Raw genomic sequence first — 22,181 nt, forward strand, 5'->3', positions numbered from 1 at the left:
ATTATTTACCTTTTCACTTAATAGGTTTTTATTATCACAAAATGTATACAAATAAATATTATTACGACAATATATATAAATATAAATCAATTACTTTTCTTAATATATTCATTTATTTTTTTTCTTTTTAGGTAAATTACCAAAATAACCATTATAAATTTAGCCACATAGCAAATAACACACAAAGGAGATCGACAAAATCACGATCCTTAGAGAAATAGAGAGACCAAACAATCCTCATTATCATAATGACCCAGAACTCAAAGAAATAATTGACAAATTGAACCAAGAGGCAATAAAAAAATATCAACAAACTCATGATCCATATGAACAATTACAAGAACTGGTAGAAACAAACAGAACAAAAACTATGAGTGGACATATTGCAGAACCTATGTCATCCATAGAGAAAGAATTATTGAAAATATATAAAGAAATGTTTGGGGAAAAAAATCGTACTATATTAAACCCTGGTATAATCTCCAATGAAAATGATAAAACTTGTGAATGCACAAATAAAGAAAATTCATCCTACAAATTGGTTTCATCGAAAAAAGTATATGATAATTATTTGGATAATTTAAAAAAATGTTGTGTTGGGAGTGCTGCTACGTGTGCACTTTCGTCTATAATTACAGGAAGTTATGTTGTTTATTTTGGTGCTACTGCATCTAAAACGGCAATTACAACTTATTATTCTCCAGCTTTAGCTCCTAAATTGACAGAAGTTCTTGTTGGTATAAAAATATTTTTTGAAGCTTTAATTTCAAGTGCTACTAGTTCTATGGGTTCGGTTACAACCGCTAGATTGTCAAGTATTACAAATGCTTCAAGTACTGCTTGGGCATCATTTTTCCCTTATGGTATGGCAATTGTTGCGCTAATTGCAGTAACTATTATAGTGATTCTTTTATATATATGGTTACGCAAAAGAAGAAAAAATTCATGGAAACATGAATGCAAGAAACATTTATGTATGTAGTATATGTTTTGGAATATGACGGATTTTACTTTTTAATGGTTTATAAATTATATATTATGATAAGTTTTTTTTACATATAATATAATATTATATGAATGAAAAAATGTCTTTCATATATTTTATAATTCATTGATTATAATATTAATCTCTAATATTTACGACATATATTTCATCTTTTTGTGATGATTTTATGTAATATAAGACTTTCTCTCTATATTTTATTATTTAATTTTATTACATTCATATTTTTCAAAATTAAAAATATAATAATATTTCTTTTCCTCCATATATTTTATATATGCCTCCTAATTAATTTATTTTTACTTAAAAAAATTTTACATGTATATATTAAAAAAAAAAAAAAAAAAAAAAAAAAAATACTTATTAGTATATTCTCACATTAATATTTGTCAATAATAAAATATAGAAAGGTGATTATTGTTTTTTGTATTATTATTTGAACAAAATATATTCTACAATATTTTTTTTTATTAAATTCTTATATATCATATATGCAATTTCATATATATATATTACTAAATATATAATATATTTAAATATTATTTTGCTCTTTAAATTAATAAAATTATTTAATATTATTTTATAATATTTTTCTTTATTTATAAATGCAAAAACATATATTTCTTAAACGTATTTAATAATAAATTACTTTTATTTTTAAAGGAATAATGTTACACCTTATAAAAAAAATAAATAATATTATTATTAAATTAATTTTCATTTAATTTTATTTAAATAAAAATTATATTTACTACGACCACTAATATTATATTAATAATATTATTTCTTAATTATGTATAACATAAATATATATAAATATATGTATATATCTATATTTATTATTGCTCATTAGAGAAGAAATAGTTTGAAATTTAGATATTTAAGGATAATTAGAATTGTGTAATTAGTAATTATATCTATTAATGGATAATAAGAATTTTTTTTTTATAATAAAAAAAAATATAAATATGTAATCCGCACCTAAATTAAGATTCACTATATAAGGTCATTATATATATATTTTCCTTTGTTATAATATCTAGTTACTGAAAATAATTTTTATACAAAAAAACAATGAATGTTAACTTTTTTACTATTATTTAAATAATATAAAAAGGATATATTAACTATATATATAAATATATATTTATTAAATAAATAAATTCACGATCTTTTTAAAAATTATAATATATTTAATAATATTATAATTTTTTTATTTTCTAAAGAAAATATATATTTAATAAATATTACAATGATGTTTTATAAATTATAATATTATTAAATAAATTTATTTATATAGAATTATGTTCTAATGTGATATTTATTAATACATTTGTTTGTTTTCATGATATAAAAAATAAAAATATTATAATTAAAATTTCGTAATAAAATTTAAAAAGGTAGGGTGTATAATATATATATTACATAAAATAAAATTATAAAAATATATATTAAAAATAAAAGATAAATAATGTCTTGTAATTATTTTAAATTATCTTTGTTTTCTATTCTACTTTGTATATTAGTATATACAAATAAGGTTTGGAAAAAAAAATAAAATAAAAAAAAAATAAAAACCATTAAATTATAATATTATATATAATTTGAAAAATTCAATAATATATATATATATTATTTATTTTGTAGTTCTCCCGTGAAAATATATGTTATAATAAAACAAATACGGTTGATATTATAAATGCAACACCTAGGATATTACTAGCCAAAGCACAAGAAACAGATATATTCAAGACACATTCAGGAGAAAATGCATTAACATACCCAACAGTTACTAAATTAGAGGAAAATGTTACAGAATATCATAAAACATCATCTTATTGTACATTAAATAATGAAATTCTAGAAGAACATGATAATCAAACAGAACAGGTAGAATTGGGAAATGAGAATAATAATAAATCAGATTTACAGAAATCACGTAAAAAATCACCTTGCAAAGGAATGAAAAAAATTGGAAAAATATTTATATTAATAGGTTTACCATTTTTGTTGGTATTATATATCCCATATTACGCACATAAAAAAATAAAAAAAATTTAAAAGAATTAAAATTATATCCATAATGATAAAGCCTATATATCAGAAAAAAATATAAATGGCATTTCTGTATATTAAAAAAAAAAATAATTATACAATATTAATACAGACAATAATAGATATGACCTCTAATACTACATTTTATACAATAATTTTAATATATATATATCTTATACAAAATTGAAATACCAATATCCATATAATATTTATATTGTATATTTATTGACAATTATAAATAAATATATATATGGTAAATACTTATTTATATCACAATATACAACATATTTAATAATCTTTTAGTTTCCATTTATATTTTTTTTGTTTTAGTTTCATTCAATTGAATTACATTTTAGAATAACAAAATTTATTTGAGTAAATTTTACAGTTCAAATGATAAATGTTAATTTAATTTTTTTGCAGCTTTACAATTAATGTTTATATATGTGTGTAGTCTGTTTTTGTTTATGGCATTCAATTTATATTAATGTATATTATAATACATCTACGTCTACTTTACTTAATACAATATTTTCTCTACTCTATTGAAATAAAAATAATAATAGTTCTGTTTTTTTTTTTTTTTTTTTTTTTTTGATACAAATTTATAGTATTATATATATATATATATATATAATACGATTCTTTTGCATCCTTATTTATTATTTATATAACTTAAAATAATTTTTAAATAAATTAAGATTATTATTTTAATTATTTATTATATTTTATATTATATATATATACTATTGTAAGAATCCGCCATATTTCAGAATTTATATATGTATATATATATGATGTGAAATATTTAAAATATATATTACGTATACGACCTTACATATATAATATGCTTTATACCTTAGAATTGTATATACATTTAATATTATATAAGATCAGTTAACATGTCTAAATTATTGTAAACAAAACATAAGGTTTAAACAAAGAATGTTAACAATTATGATCATAACTTAATTTCAACAATTAAATTAAAATAAGAAAAAACTATATTATATATTAATAATTCTTAAAACAAGTATGATATTTGAACTTTTTCTATGATCGAAAAAAAAATAATTATATATAAATAAATGTATATAATATGGTTCATTTTATTTTAAATTTGTTCTATGTGTATGTTAATACTATTACAAAATACATATATATATATATATATATATATATATATAGAATATAATATAATATAAATAAAAGATATATTTCTTTCAAAATTAGATCTTACTTTTCGTTCTATTATGTTCTAATTCCATATCTTTTAAGATTTCCTTTTGATGATATTGATGTAACTGTTTTTTTAATGTTTTGAAATGTTCTATAAATGAATACAGAAATTTTAATATATCATCAAGTGTATGTTTACCATTAATTAGACTAAAAAAATTTTTAGCGTATAAAATTTCTTCTGTTCCTAATGTTTTATAAAATATTGAAATATTTTGATCCCATATATTTCCATATACATAGGTCTTAGAATTATTTCTTTCATTTTGTACATAAATATCATTATCTAAATACTTCTGTATTGATGCCTTTAACTCTTTCTGTATATCATCCAAACCTTCTTTTGCCACACCCACTGTGTGATTCCATATATTTCTAAGATCTTCTTTGGGTGGACATTCTTTTAATGAATTTAATACATCACATAATTCCTTTTCTGTTAAATTCTTTGACAAATCATTATAATTTATATTACTTATTGAAATATTACTTTTATTTTCCACATTATTGTTCTTTATTTCATTATTAGTACAATATTTATTTTCCTGTACACTTTGTTCATTACTTTTAATATTATTTGTATTGTATTTAGTTTTGCTTAGATCTTCTTTTTTATATTTTAAATATCTTTTCCACTTTGGTCCCTTATTTTTTGTTTGTGCTTCACCTAAATTGCGTTTATATAAATTACAATTTTTAGCTATTTCTAAACTGCTATTTTCTAAAGAATTCTATATAAAAAAAAAAAAAAAAATTATATATGTACATATAATATAATAGGTATTTTATAGTAATTGAAATTTATAGAACAAATAAATAATGATAGACAAAATTTATATCATAAACTTACATTCAGAAAAGCATAATAAAATCCAATTATATATAAACTAAAGCAAAGGAATTTAAAAGAGATATAACGTAATATTCCTTTTTGGTTTTCATGAAAACTATAAAGGGAAAAACAGAAAAACCTCTTTTTCTCGCCATATTAAGAACTTAATTATTTATTATTTTATTATTATATATAGAATGAAATTATAACAAATAATAATATATATTCATTCATATATTAAAAAAAATATAAATAATTGCATTAAAAAATACAGTATCTATATTATATATTTATTAATATTTATAATTTTTTTATAATTTAATTAAATATAGGAAACAAATAAACGAATAAAATAATTAATTTAATAAAAAAAACATACTATTTTCTTTATATATATTTAAATAAAAATGTCAATTTTAAATAATTCCATTAATCAATATTTTATAATTCTTATAAAATTTAAATAATTATATTTTAGTTAATATAAATACTTTTTAAAAAGTACAACATTCATTTTTTTTATATATATACATATGTCAAATATACAAAATAATATTTGCATGCATATTTTTTAATATGCTTTATTATAAATATACATATATTTAATATTTTTAAAATACTCATATATATTTCAATCAAACATTATATATTAACATTTTTGAATCTGGGAAATATACTAAAGTATCAATGTACAATTTTATTAGGACCATTTTTATAAAATTTATTAAAGTGTTAATATTATATTAAATATATCAATTTCGCCTATTGTATATATATATATATATATATTATTTATTTTTACATCTACACATGTTACTTTTTGACATAAAATTATACACTTTATATATTTTTAAATAAATATAATATATATATATTAATAAATATTAATTTTATGTTTTTTTAAAAACATTTTTTTTTATAAAAATAACTTTAAATATATATATATATATATTTTAAATATAAAAAAATATATTTTTAAATTCTTGTTAAAAGAAATATTACAAAAAATAATAAATTACGAATAAGTATAAAATTATTTAACATAATTGATAAAATTGTATAATAAAATCAAATGTATAATAAAGAATACGTTTAAAATATTTTTGTTTTATTCCATATATATGATATATAATGTACAATAAAATTTATATTTATAACAAATGAAAATTTTTTTTTTAATCTAACAAAAAAAAAAAAAATAAATAAATAAATAAATATAAAAAACAAAAACAGACAACAATAGATAAAATAAAAAAAAGCCACATAATTAATATATATATTTAATTAAACAAAATATATATATTACAATTGAGAAAATTATTTATAACTATATTTAATATTATCTTAAAACAAAAAGTACTAATACATATTTATACAAAAGAATATTATAAATAAGTTCAAATCAATTTTTAATATTAATATATAGACAAATGAATAATAGTTTTTTCAAAAACCTTAAAATCATAGAAATAATAAATTTTATGAAAATAAATTTATAAAGATATTTTTTATTTATTCTGATATATTTATTAATCCAGAATGTGTATTTAAAAATATTTATTATCAAATTAGAAATACTTAATAAGAAAAGTAAAATATAATAAAGGGAATGTATAAATTTAATTACTTTATAATAAAATATTATATGCTTAACTTAGATTTATTCATTATATATAAATCATATATTTTCTTTAAATTCTTATCATAATTCATAAAATATATTACATATTATTTTATATACATTACCATAATCTGGTCATGTAGAAAAAATAAATAAAACATTGAAGTAATATAATATATATATATATATATATATATATATTCATAAATGTATTTAAGTTCATTTAATATAAGAAACATTAATATAAATATAATAAGAATTAAGAATTATTATATAGACATATCTATATTTTTATTATATTATACATTTAATTAACCTATGTTATTTAAGTAAAAACAGCGACATCATATAAAATAATATCTAATAATTACAAAAAAAAAAAAAAAAAACATAATAAAGATAGTATATGATGATTTCAACACAATATATATTACCAATGAACAATATATAATTCATAGAAATCTTTTATTGAATAAATATAATTAAAAAAAACCCTAATCACATTATATATTTCTATAAAAATCATAAATGACATTTTTATTTTTTTTTTTCTCTTTCATTCCTTAAATTATTTATTTTATTTTTATTTTTTTTCACTTATATATAATATGAAATATTATATATAATTGTTCTATATTTATATGTTTTTATATATTTGTTTACTTTCTTACTTTATTCATATGTCTTATAAACAATTTTTATTTATATTATGTTTTTATTATTGATTTATTATTTAAAAATATATATATATATACATAAATTTGTATATATAATTTTTGTTTATGTAGTATTCTTACACACATATATATAGAAAGTATTATTTTTTCGTATTAATATATATATTTGATAATATATAAAGTAAATAATTTAATAAAAACAAATTTTTTTTTTTTTCTTTTTTTTGTATGACACACTATAGGTAAAATTTATTTTACGTTTTTATATATTAATATTTATTATAATAAGTAACGTACAAAAAAAAAAAAAAATTATTTTATAATTATATTATATATAAATAATATAATATAAATATCTATATATAATAAATAATTATTTCTATATAATTCAATAGATTTAAAACAACTTTACTTATTAATCTTATCTAAATATAATATAAATAAAACATATATTTTTTTCAAAATTATATCTTTTGTCCTCGTGTATAACGTTCTTGTTCAACATCATTTAATAGTTCCTTTTGGTGTTGTTCATATAACTGTTTTTTTAATGTTTTGAAATGTTCTAAGAATGAATAAATAAATTTTAATATATCATCAAGTGTATGTTTTTTATTAATTAACGTATAAAAATGTTTAGTGTATTCTCCCTCTTCAGTTGCTACTGCTGCCAAAATATTTGTAATATGTTCTTTCAATCTAAAGTTATATACATAATGATCTTTACCTTGAATAAACTTATTCAAAAAATCATTATCTAAATATTTTTGTATTGATGCCTTTAAAGCTTTCTGTATATCAACAACACCTTCTTTTGCCACACCAACTGTGTGAGACCATATATTTCTAAGATCTTCTTTTGAGGGACATTCTTTTAATGAATCTAGTACATCATATAATTCCTTTTCTGTTAAATGTTTTGACATATCATTATAATTTACATTATTAATAGAACTATTACTTTTATTTTCCACATTATTATTCTTCATATCATTGTTAGCGCAATCATTATTTTCCTGTACTTTTTTTTCATTACTTTTTATATTTCCATTAGTTTGTGTTTTATTTACATCTTCATTTTTAAATTTTAAATTTCTTTTCCTTTGTGAACCGTTACTATTTTTTTCTGCTTCACTTAAATTGCGTTCATATACATTGCTAATATTAACAATTTGTAGGCCCTTCTTTTCTAAGTATGTCTACATAAAAAAAAAAAAAAAAAATTATAAAACATACATACATATAACATATATTTTACAGTAAATTAATTTATATAAAAAAAAATAATTAATTATAATAATAAATAAAATTTCTATCATGAACTTACATTTAGAAAAACATAGTAAAATCCAATTACATATAAACTTAAGCAAATGAATTTAAAAGAAATATAACGTAATGTTCCTTTTTGGTTCATATTATCACTATACAAAGATAAAATTGTACAATTTTTTTTACCCTCCATCTTAATAACTTTACTATTTTTTTTTTATTAATATATAAAAGGATGCAATTATGTTAAATAGTAATATATGTAATATTTATATATATTAAATAAAAAAAAAAAAAAAAAAAAAAATTGGATTTATAAAGAATCTATGATATAATACAATAGTAACATATAAATAGATATGTGTTTCTTATTTTATTGTAAATAATTATTAATATATTATATAGTATAAATTTATAAAAATATATATATCATATTACACTAGTTTAATTTAAAGTAATAAATATATATTTGTCAGAATGCTAACAGTATATTAAAATATAGAAAACATAAAGAAAATATATTTATATATGTACATATACTAGGTTTTATAAATATTAAATATTATTGTATATCTATTAATAAAATAAAATAAATTAAAATAAAATAAAATAAATTAAAATGAAATAAAATTAAATTAAATTAAATTAAATTAAAATAAAATTAAATTAAATTAATTCAATTTTATTAAATATCATGTGTTTGTTTTATTTAATTTAATTATTGTATTTTGGGTTATTATAAAAGTACATTTTGTATAAAATTTATTATGAACAGTAAACAATATGGATAATAACTATGTATCTATTGTAAATTTTCCACTTTTACTATTATAAATATTACCTTGATTTTATATCTATATATATTATACATTGTTATATTTATATATAACAAAAAATATGCATTTAAATGGATCAGTTCAACCCAACAATATATATAACTGATAAAATATTAAAACTTACCAAAAACTTAAAACTCTTTAATTTCCATTTTACAATTTTTTTCTCTTTTTTTTTTTTTTTTTTTTTTTAATACATTTTAAGTTATTAATATTTAGAGGATATATTTAGTGTTTAATAATGATTATAAAATTTATACGATTATACGCAAAAAGGATATAAAATAATTATTTCTATGATAATAAAAATTATAATTATCATTTTATATATATATTTCCCATTTTAGATCACTAACTAACCTAAAATATTTTTTTTTAAACTATTTTTATATTATAAATGTGTTGATATATAAATATTTATATTAACCATATTTTTACTATTATTATGTAATAATAATAAAATATATAAATTATATTTTCTTTAATATATTTCATCTAATATTTTAATATATTTTTTTATTTTTTAATTAAAGTGAAAAAAAAAAAAAAAACAAACAAAAAAAAATTAATAAATAATAAATAGGAACGAAAAAAAATAATTAATTTAATTTTTAAAAAATATAATATAATAAAACATTTCCACATTTTTTTATAATTTTAATCATTAATTTGTAATGAAATTTACTTTTATATCATACAATAAATTATAATTATAATTTTATTTTTATACATATTAATAACAACTTTTTTTTTTTTTTTTTTTTTTTTTTTTGTTGTTGTAGATTATATATGTGTAGTGTAATAATTGTTAAAGTTATACAATACATATATTATAACTGTTTAATATATATATATATATATATGTATTATACATATTCCAATATAAACCTTGTATCATTGAAATTATATAATAAAATAATTAACAACAATCATTTTGTATCATAATATATGATATAAAAATATTAATAAACTCATAGTTAATATATTTTTTAATAACTTGATTATGTATTTTTTTGTTCTAAAATTCGTTGTATGTTATATGTGTCTCTCTAATTTATATATGTTCTTACTAAAGTTAATTTTAATATTATTTTTGTTTTATACAAAAATATTGGTGATCTTTAAAGGATTTATTAATTATTAAAATACTAATTCATATAATTATGAACAAAAATATTTATATTTATTATTATAAGAAAACAATAACATATAATAACAAAAGAACAAAAACAAAGGACAAAAGGATAAATCATACATATTATTATACATTATACTTTATAGATTCCTTTAGTGTTGTATCTTATAAATATATATATTTTTTTCATGATATATATTATTATTATATATATATACTTTATTTATAAAAAATATCTATATATTTTTATTATATATTAATTGCATTATTATATGTTCTAAAACTATAATTGTATTTATGTTACTTAATAATAATATTATATTAATATCTATTATATATATATATATATATAATTTATTACACCACATTATATATACTATAAAAATACAAGAAATAATACATTTTCTTTTGACACATATTTATTAACTCTAAAAGAAAAAATTTATAATATTTCTAAAAATGAAGGTAATTCCTATAATGATAATAATAGTACATATTAGTATAAAACAAAAACGAAAAAATAACAACGAGAATAGAGAACATATAAATATTGTTATAATAATATGAATCTGATGATACCATATGTTGTGCTTATATTTATAAAACATATTTTTTAATAATATATGCAATAAATAAGCGATAGATACATGTTATAAACCAATAGCAACATGGATACAATTAAATACGAATTTTCAAATTATTGATGGACACATTAGAATAATATATATATATATATATATTATAATATAGTATTATACAATATATATAAATAACTTATATAAATGAGAAAGTCGTAATATACATGAAAAATGTTATTTTTGTTTTCCCATGTTTTCTGTTGTATATTTATAATGTTAAATCCTGAACTTTCCTTATAATTTAATTTACGTTCTTTTATTTTATTTATATGAACACATTAATTTTAGCGTGCGTTTATAAAATACCATATACAGTGTATTAAAATAAATTATATATATGTATTATATAATAAAGGTACATATGCACATATGCAATTTATAATATTATATATAATATTTTATAATATAAATATAAAATAATATTATATTATTCATATACAAACCTATTTCCCTTTATTTTTTTTATTTTTCCAAGACATACAAAAATAGTGGCAATGACCAGTGATTATTAACAATATAATAAAAAAGATATTCAAGCATTTTTTCCACCCATATTTATATTCATCATCTGAATCATTCTGAAGCTCCCAGTCTTCTTTTACTTCACAATCATTATAAAGCTTTCTTTGCATTTCCAAATATCTAAGGCGACGAGCAGATATGTTTGATTTTTCTTCTTTTTCATTACCATATGTTTTTTTTTTAGAACTCATTTTATTTGGTGTTCCAGTATTTTTATTTTCTGTTCCTTGTGGTATTTTCTGTTTCGTTTTTGCATCATCGTTTGGATATTTGTTTTTTTTGTATTGTTCTTCTTTAGTTTTTTGGTATTCTCTTAATTGGTTATTTTTATGTTTTTGATTTGTTCTATGATCATGCGATAATTCTGCTAAGGATCTATAATTTATTGACCCTAATACGATGTTATCATATTTCAAATTTTTATATAAGCCATTACGGTCCTTCTAAAGGTAGTGAAATAAAATGAAAAAAAAATAATAATAAATAAAATTATATTAAATACATATTTTATATTATAAATAAATATGCAAATTATGAATAAATATAACAAAATGTATAATAACAACATGTAATTTTATATTGTATATACATATATATGTATATCATTTTCCTTTTTCCTACATTATAAATTAAGGTTAGTGTTCCTAATATGATTGAAAATATAAATGATTTAATGGTACAAAATAACATTTCTAATATTTATTCTATGATGTTTAGATATATAATAATATATATATGTGTTTGCGTGCACCAGAAAGGAAAACGCTCTTTTAAAATATATTTTTTTTAAATATATATTATTTATAACATTCACTTTGTTATGAAATAATTTTTTCTATGTATATAAATCGTTCAAAAAAAAATATATGTGTGTTCTATAATATTTAATATAAATATATCTTTCTTTTTAATTTCTTTTAATTTTTAATTTTTTTTTTTTTTTCTATGAAGTATAGGAAATAATAATATAATTTTATAAATTAGGTGTAAATTATATTATTTTGTAAAATAATATTTTTAAAATTTTATTAAAAATAAATTAATGTTGGTCGTATTATAAAATAAATTATGTTTAATATTTACCTAAATATATAGTTCGTTATATTTCTGAATTCTAGTAATTACATTTATAAATAAAATATTTATAATATAACAACTAATGTAAACTTCTAATAAATTATAATTCAATCACAACATAGAAATAAATAATTAATATATTCCTTTTATTTTTTATAAAAATAAAACTAATTGTGTTCTTCTAACATAGTTATTTCACAATTTATAGATATATATCTGAGTTATATTTTTTATTATTTAATTACATATATACTATACAATTGAGTATTTAAAAATCAGAAATTCCTGATATAAAGTGAAAATATAATATATTTATAATTTCTATAATATACTTCTTCAGTTATTATTTAATTATATTATATATTTATTAAATAATCAAATAAATTTTAAAATAAAAATTTATATATATTATCTAATAGATATTTAGAAATTGTTCTATTATTAATACATTTAATTATAATAATATAATTTATGTATTTTATTTAGTTGGATTCATATGATCTATTTATCTTTAGTAAAAATATTAAATTAGTGTGTTAATTTATTTTGATTTAAAATATTATCCTTAATGTGTATAATTAGATAATTAAGGGAAATATATATATAATTAATATTTTTTTCTTTTTGATTATAATACACATATATATATATATATATATATATATATATATATATAAATATTATAATTATTATTTGATTATTAGTATTATATATATATATATATTAAATAACAATTAAGAATTAATTTTTTTTCTTTTCCATTTAATTAAAATATTATATATATTTTTTATGTTAATATAATTAAGACTATTATAGAATTTATAAAAATATATATATTCATCATTATATTCTTAATTTTTTGGAATATATAAATATATTTATAATTATATATTTACATTGACATAAAATATAGAAATAATAAATATATGTTGCTAATGATAATATAAAATAATTTATTATATATATATGTATGCTCCTAAACACACTTAATATACTAAAAGTATAGTGTACGTATTATTAATATAAAACATTTTACTTACACAATTTTAATTTATTTTAAAAATATACAACATTTCGTTTTAAATATATAATATATTAATAATAAGAATAGTGTTAGGGTGAAATGTCATTGCGCCTAACATTATGGTGAACAGAACTATATTAAAAATGCAAGGAAAGTTTGTTCCATTAGGAAAATATTTTTATATTTATTATGAATTACTGGAATTTTATTATTACTAATATTATTAAATGTAAGTTATTAAGTGTGAATCCTTTATAATATAAATTTTTTTTATCTATTACATTTATTGAGATTTTTATATTTTAATTATTTTTTCTTCATAATTTCATAATATGTGAGAAACGTGAAACATTAGATGCAAACAATTATTATATATATAGAAGAAATTTATGTGATTTAGAACGTGTAAGTAATAAAGAATTAAAAATCGTAGTGAAAACGTTAAATTACAAAATAGAAAGATGATAAAAAAAAAAAATAATAATATTACTATTAGTTCACAATGTATTAATATAAATTATAATGATTTATCAAAACAATTAACGCTTGAAGATATACATAATGTATCAGATAATTTAAAAGAACTTCCATCATATGAACATATTCATAACATGTTGAATCATGTTTTGGATATATCTAAAAAAGGATTTAATGATATGATAAAAGAATTAGCGCTTTATATAGAAGATTATTTACATAAATATTAATATCATTATTATCATATGTTGGATCCAAACAATCCTATATGTGTAGGAACTAAATATCCTACATGGTATAAATCAATGCATGATATTGGAGTTGAATTATCATATACAGATATGAAATATACACTTCATTTTTATAGTTTAGTTAAAGATAGAGCAACAATTGATGAAATCAAAAATTTTATATATTCATTTATAGATTACTACAGTATATAAAAATATGATTAATTTAATGGGCATCAAAAAAATATTTACAGAAAGCATGCAAAATCCAAAAAGTTTAAATTTATATACTAAAATTATATGAATGCAATTATGTTTTTCTTTTTATCTTTTTTTTTTTCTTCTAATACGTATAAACAACAAAAGAAATAAGAAAAGCAGAAACACAATTAATCTAATAACATATATATATATATATATATATTACAATTGTATTATAGTACCAATATATATGTAATATTCCTTTCATCTTGTTCTAATATATATAATTATTCTTATTATTAGAAATATAAATCATTTTATAAATATTAATCTAATATAAATTAATAATATATATATAAAAAAAAAAAAAAAAATTACCTTATATAGTTTATTTATAAGTTAATAAATTTTATTAAAAAGCACATATTTTTATTTATACTAATATTGTCTCATAAAATTAGAATAATATACAAAATGAACAAAAAAAGAGACGTTAAAAAAAATGTATACAAAATTTATATAATTATTAATAAAAAAAAATATATATATACCAAAAAAATAATAAAACAAAAGAAAAGCAAAAAAAAAAAAAAAAAAAAAACATAAACAAATCGGTTTATATACAAATCATATATACATATCATTTTCTTAATAAATTTTTTTTTTTTTAAAATATAAACATATATAATTCATTTATAATACATATTACACATTTTGTACTTCATAAAACACTATATTATTGTTTCTTGAATTAAATAATAATTTTAATTATTTTCTAATTATTCAATTTTCCGTCTTATAGGATTTCATTTTCAATTTTGCTTCCTTTATAGCTTTTTCTATAAGGTCCATAGAATCCATTTCTTTATTTTCACTTTCTCGTTTTTTTATGTTAGCCAATTTTTGCATCTTTTCCCCTAATAATTTCATACCTTCCGCTCGTTTAAATAAGGTATCTTTATCTACATCTAATTCAATTAAAACCATTTTACAACTTGTTCTAACAGTTCCTTCGATAATATTCAAAAATAACGTAACAATTGTTGACATCAACGAATCGAATATTTTTTTCATATATGTTTCCATTGTTAATTTATTATTATAATCACTTTGTCTTTTAATATTTTGTAAACTATAAGGTCCCCTATTACTACTCATACTACATATAGTACAATTATTACTTGTACTTTCATTACTCTTAATTTGTGTCATGTTATTATAATTCTTATTTCCTTCATCTATCATAAATGGAGGAGGATTCATTACAAAATTTGCTAACATACCCATGGTATTAAAAATACTTCTAAAAACACACTTATAATTCATTTTGTATCTCTTCTTATATTCCTTTTTTGCTGATCTCGCACCCCATCCCATAAATGTTGTATTCTTTAATATATAACATTTTGCTACATTCTCATATATCCATCCCACAGATTCTAAAATATGACCAGAAAAATTAGATTCAAGTAAATCACCTATTTCATTTTCCAATTGTTTCTCCCAATTATCATCACCGTTTACATATCCTTCTAACCTATATTTTAAAGAAACTGCCAAATCAAATTCTCTGTCTTCTTGATCTTTCTTAAATTTATCAAAAAACTTATTCATAAATCCAAACATATTAAATATAATCCCATTAGCATGTCCTTCATTCATTGATCTCATTATAAAATTAAACATGTATGTCAAATCATACACTCCAATATAATCACATAACTTTTCAGAACTAAACAACATCATAAATAAAAGAGATGGATCAATTAATGTCACATCATCAACACATTGCATACCTATACTATCATATTGAGCTCTTTTTTCTTTATCACTTAATATTTGATATGCTTCATTCACTTTTTGAAATTTTACTTTTGCTTCTTCATCTCCTGGATTCTTGTCCGGATGATACTCTAAAGCTAATTTATAATAGCTTTTTTTAATTTCACTTGAATCTGCATCTGGACTTACATTTAATATATCATAATATGTTGTGTCTGGATGTTCAAATCTGTTATCAGGAGATGAAACATTTTTTCTTCTTTTATCAAAATCGTTTTTTTTTTTTTCTTCCTCATAATCATTTCTTTTATGTTCTTTTTCATCATCAGTCTCTTTCCTATGTGATGTATCTCTCTCTCCATCTAAAAAAACACCTTCCTTCATATGATCCTCCCAAACTTTTTCAAAAGATTCAGATACACTATCTTTCTCATTTTCAACTGATAAATTATTATTATTATTTGATTTCGTTGACACATTTTTTTTTCGTGTTTTTCTGGATTCATTAATATCATTAAGTCCTTCACTTTTCTTACATTTATTCACTTTCTTACTTTCTACATCTTTTTTACTTTTTTTTGATACGTTAGGTACTGTTTCCTTTATATTTTTATTTGAATCAATTGTTTCTAAAGATGACATCATTGTACATAATACATCAGATTCAATTACTTTATTTGTTCTACCTGGAATTTTAGAATCTCCTACTTTTTTAGATATGTTGGATTCCTTACATCCTACATCTGTTTTAGATTTAATTGATCTTTTAGATATATCATCATTATTAAAATTACCAGGATAGTTTTCACGCTTTTTAAACAAATCATTTGATTCCTTGTCATATGTAATTCCATTATTTTGTGTATTACTCAAATTATTTATTTCGAATAACCTTTCATTATAATTTCCAGAACTTTTAGAGCTACTCGTTTCACTTAAATTTCTATCGCATATTACAATAAAATTTGAAGCATATCTAGCATCATACAAATTTATAATCTGAAAATGAAAATAAATAAATATATAAAAATATATATACATATACATATATATTTATATATATATATATTATGAGATAATCGACTTACTAGTAAAAAGATATATAATATTATTCCAGATGTTAACAAAAAATTAGACCTAGAACTTAAACATTTTAATAATACAGATTTTTTACACCTATTCCTATTGTTATCAAAAGGAAATATGGGTACATATTTGTTATTTAATTTTGAATATAATTTCGTCAAATTTCTCATGTTTAATAATTAAAATATAGTTATGTGTATATTTTAGTTTTCCACCTATTTTTAATAACGTTTAAGGTAGAAAAATAAAATAATTATATACACAACATCCTATGAGTATGTCTTACAACATAAAAATATATATTTATCAAATATTATAATTCCTTTTTAATATGGAATATAAATTCTATAATAATATAAAATATACTTAAATATTTGTATTTTTCTATAATATATAACATATATTAAAGAAAATATTAAATTTTACATACCTTTATAATTATAAAGTAATATATTCTATTTTTAAGATTAAAAAATTTGAACCATTTATATTTTATTTTAATTTATATAATTTAATTTTTTTTTCTTAATTAATAAAAAAAATTACAATAATAAAATATATATATATATATATATATATATATATTTATATAAAGGAAAAACAATTTTAATTCTTTTAGTATTTATATGAAAAGACTGTTTTATATATTATATATATTTGTCTATAAATTTTTAATTATATAAAAGTATAGAAACAAAAACATTAAAAATATATTATAAATATCATAATATTTATAAGCAAATAAACAATTATTAAAAAAAAAAAAAAATTCAAATAAAATATTTTAATTTATTATATTTCTTTTTTTTTTAAATAATCCTATATATAATATTAAAAAACAAAAACAAAAAATTACTATTTATTTTAAAATATAGGAATTTTTCAAATATATTTATAAGAATAAATATGATTTTTTTATTATAGTTTATATATAATAAAAATAAATATTATTATATATAATTCATATAATAAATACATGTTTTTTTTTTTTTTTATTATTTTATATATTGAATACAAATAAACAAAAAAATATATTCTACATAATTTATTTTATGGCTTTAAAATTTATTTATACTTTTTTCATTTTGTTTATGTAATATATATTATTCATGCAAAAAAAAAAAAAAAAAAAAAAGTACATTATGTTTTATATTATATATCCTTTTAAATTGTTTTTAAAATACTTTTCAAAAAAAAAAAAAAAAACAAAAAAAAAATAATTTTTAATTTTATATAAAATTATAAAAGAAACAATTTTTAATTTAAATAAAATATTATATAATAAACATAATAAAATAAAAAAATTAGTACCAAAAATTACAATATTAAAAATATATAAATAAATTTTATTGTATATAATCTTAGAGAAAATTATTTATTTCTTCATATGAATTTTTAAATTTTAATGCTAATTTATTTACATTAAATTATTTATTAAACGAATGATTATTTTAATTTTTCTTATATGTTTTCCGAAATAAATTCATTTTTAAGTATTAAGATGTTTTATAGTTTCAATTTTTATTTATTTTATCATCCTAATATAATATAACTATATATTTTTTTCCTTTTTCTGAATAAAAATTAATATGATTTACATATCAATGATTAAAATATGAAAATATATTATAATAATAATAATTATTATTATAACAATAAAATAAGAAAATTAAGGATATGTTCCTATAAAAAAATAAATAATTGAAAAAACCTTCTTATTTAAGTGTTTTCCTATAGATGAAACACACATTAGTGCTTATATATATATATATATATATATATATATATTATGATTATTTTCTTTTCTTATAATCTTTGGATATATATTCATAAAAATTGTTCTTATTTATAGTTTCATTTTATTATCTTTATTGCTTTGATAAAACTAAAAATCATATTAATAAAACACATATATTAATTTATATAATGCATCCGTCTTTTTCAATTGATTACATTTATAACAAAAACACTTTAACTATTTTTTAAATAAATTCCTTTGTCTAATTAAAAAATTTTTGTAATTTTTTTTTTCCTTTTGGTAACAAATGTATAGTTATTATTAACAGAATTTTTCATATATTTTGTTTTTTATAACTCATTTTACTCTCTGTTTAATATATCAAAATATGTATCTGTATTTCTATTATATAATACAACATCATGAACTATATTATAAATAGTACTTATAAATGGGATTATAATATTTTTTGATGCTCTTTACTTTTCATTAAAAAGTACTTTTTCGTTTATACTAATGATGAAACTAAAACGATTTGTAGATGAACTGAAATATATATATATATATATATATATATATATATATATGTTAATGAAAATACTTTTACATTATATTAATATAACACTGATGCTATTTGTTTCCTATAACAATTACAATAGTAATTTATATACAGACAAATACGACTATTATATATATATATATTAAATTAGTATTAAAATAGAAAAATTTTTTCTTTTTGCATTTTTTTTAAATAAAATATTATTTTTTTTACATCTTTTTATATTATTGTTTTGATATACATTAATAAAAATAATACACTAATAGTTTAAAAAAATAATAATAATAAAATAATTTTTCTGCATATCATTTAGAATTACACATATTACCCTAATAGATATAATAATTGTATATTATATTATATTAATATATGTAAGAATCCTATATCTGTGATTTTTATAACTATAATATTTTTTATTTTTATAAAATTCTTTATCTCCTTCCTAAGTATGTGTACATACAAATAGATTTAAACACACTATACATTTATATATTCTACTTATTTTTCATAATATATTTAATACTGTTAAAAATTATTCATTTATTTAATTAATATAATCTAGGCCTTAATCTACAAATATTTTGATTATATATCTGTACATATAATATTATTCCTCATATTTTTTTTATAAAAATAAATATTCAATTTTATATTAAACATAAATTATAAATACAATAATCTTTTTTTCATTTTATTATTAATTTTACTAAATAATTATTTACATGAATTTTAAAAGTAATGTATTTTTTCTATTATATATATATATTTATATTTATATGAGTTTCCTTTTAATATTTATTATGTGTCCATATATACTTCTTATTTATTTTAGTTCACATATGTATATTGAATAATTTTGAATTCTAATAAAATTAAAAATCTCATAAATCCACATAAAATTATATTTAGAAAATTTATTAAATGTGGAATATAATATAAATCAATAATATATATAATGAAAATTTTATGTTAAAATAATTTATATTAGTCAGAAAAAAAAAAAAAAAACAGAAAGAAAAAAAAAATATGACAAGAGCAATGTATACCAATTTATAATATTTCTTATATATATGTCTACAAAAAAAAAATTAAATTATTAGAGCAAAATTAAATAAACTCACTAAAAAAAATTTAATTATTAAAAAATTTAAGAACATAATATAAAATTTCATATGCATCTAGATATTTTTTTTATTCATCTATTAATTTTTGAAATATATATTTACAGACCTTCTAATAATTTGATCACACACTTTAAAAGAAAAAAAAAAAAAAAAAAACTCCTTATATCTAATCATACATTTAATTTATGTATATTTATATTTTCATTTAATCCTTATAATACATTAAAATATTGTTTTATAATTAAAATTAAAACATAAAAAACTTATATGAGAAAATAAATTTACTTTTACAAGACTATCATAATAGAGACATTATAATTTTATGTAATTAATTTTTATTTTTACATATTTTTAAACATTGTATTCCCTTATATTGATCTTTTTATTGGTATGCATTATATATAAAATATTTAATATTTATATAAAAACACATATTCATAAATAGTAATAATAATATTTAAATAAGTATCATATCAAATAATTATATATTTACAAAAAAATAACAAAAATAATAACATAACGTAATATATATATTAAAAATAAAAAAAATATCAGAATAGTAATCTACAAAAAATTTAAATTATAATAATTATACTTATAAAGAAAAAAAAAAAAAAAAAAGAGAAGATATTAATATTATATTTATTATTGGAATAATATAATCATTAAAATAATGTAAAATAATATTCATTAAAAAAAAAAATTTATGTTATATATAAAATAAAACTCCTATTAAAAATTATTCTTAAAAAAAAATATAAATATTTAAAATATTATAATATATTTTATTATATATTTTTTTTATTTTATTTTAATTACATAATTATATATGCATATTATAAATATATATATATATATATATATATATATATATATATATATATAATATATATATTCTTTTTACTATATATTCTATAATTGCATATAAGTATTTATTAATTTACTATTTTTTTTTTTATGCCTATTAAATTATTTATATATTATTCATATGAAAAACATTAAATTTATAATAACCTATGTTGTTTTGTTATGGAATTTGTACTTTTAATATAA

At 16.5% G+C, this 22,181-nt stretch overlaps 6 protein-coding genes and 1 pseudogene across 7 annotated transcripts; 3 read left to right on the forward strand and 4 right to left on the reverse strand.

Moving 5' to 3' along the window:
- Positions 1-214: 214 nt before the first annotated feature.
- Positions 215-982, forward strand: PADL01_0006200 (annotated as a pseudogene). Its single transcript has one exon. A coding segment is annotated over exon 1 (768 nt).
- Positions 983-2,474: 1,492 nt separating this feature from the next.
- On the forward strand, positions 2,475-3,064 carry PADL01_0006300 (Plasmodium exported protein (hyp10), unknown function; the record flags this gene model as incomplete). The annotated part of the gene is made up of 2 exons (XM_028680654.1): positions 2,475-2,543; positions 2,651-3,064. The coding sequence occupies 2 exons, from the start codon at positions 2,475-2,477 to the stop codon at positions 3,062-3,064; spliced, it is 483 nt and encodes a 160-aa protein (XP_028541432.1).
- A 1,223-nt stretch (positions 3,065-4,287) lies between these two features.
- On the reverse strand, positions 4,288-5,839 carry PADL01_0006400 (Plasmodium exported protein (PHISTa), unknown function; the record flags this gene model as incomplete). Its single annotated transcript, XM_028680655.1, has 3 exons — positions 4,288-5,028; positions 5,148-5,244; positions 5,784-5,839. 3 exons carry the CDS (start codon positions 5,837-5,839, stop codon positions 4,288-4,290), a joined length of 894 nt encoding a protein of 297 aa, XP_028541433.1.
- A 2,052-nt stretch (positions 5,840-7,891) lies between these two features.
- PADL01_0006500 (Plasmodium exported protein (PHISTa), unknown function) lies at positions 7,892-8,892 on the reverse strand (the record flags this gene model as incomplete). Its single annotated transcript, XM_028680656.1, has 2 exons — positions 7,892-8,626; positions 8,755-8,892. 2 exons carry the CDS (start codon positions 8,890-8,892, stop codon positions 7,892-7,894), a joined length of 873 nt encoding a protein of 290 aa, XP_028541434.1.
- A 2,859-nt stretch (positions 8,893-11,751) lies between these two features.
- Positions 11,752-12,520, reverse strand: PADL01_0006600 (stevor PIR protein, putative; the record flags this gene model as incomplete). Its single annotated transcript, XM_028680657.1, has 2 exons — positions 11,752-12,273; positions 12,452-12,520. 2 exons carry the CDS (start codon positions 12,518-12,520, stop codon positions 11,752-11,754), a joined length of 591 nt encoding a protein of 196 aa, XP_028541435.1.
- Positions 12,521-14,392: 1,872 nt separating this feature from the next.
- Positions 14,393-14,638, forward strand: PADL01_0006700 (Plasmodium exported protein (PHISTa), unknown function; the record flags this gene model as incomplete). The annotated part of the gene is made up of 1 exon (XM_028680658.1): positions 14,393-14,638. The coding sequence occupies one exon, from the start codon at positions 14,393-14,395 to the stop codon at positions 14,636-14,638; it is 246 nt and encodes an 81-aa protein (XP_028541436.1).
- A 984-nt stretch (positions 14,639-15,622) lies between these two features.
- On the reverse strand, positions 15,623-17,877 carry PADL01_0006800 (DnaJ protein, putative; the record flags this gene model as incomplete). Its single annotated transcript, XM_028680659.1, has 2 exons — positions 15,623-17,620; positions 17,710-17,877. 2 exons carry the CDS (start codon positions 17,875-17,877, stop codon positions 15,623-15,625), a joined length of 2,166 nt encoding a protein of 721 aa, XP_028541437.1.
- Positions 17,878-22,181: the final 4,304 nt, after the last annotated feature.

This window comes from Plasmodium sp. gorilla clade G2, assembly GCF_900097015.1.
Source record: "Plasmodium sp. gorilla clade G2 genome assembly, contig: PADLG01_00_8, whole genome shotgun sequence".
Lineage (NCBI taxonomy): Eukaryota > Apicomplexa > Aconoidasida > Haemosporida > Plasmodiidae > Plasmodium > Plasmodium adleri (nom. inval.).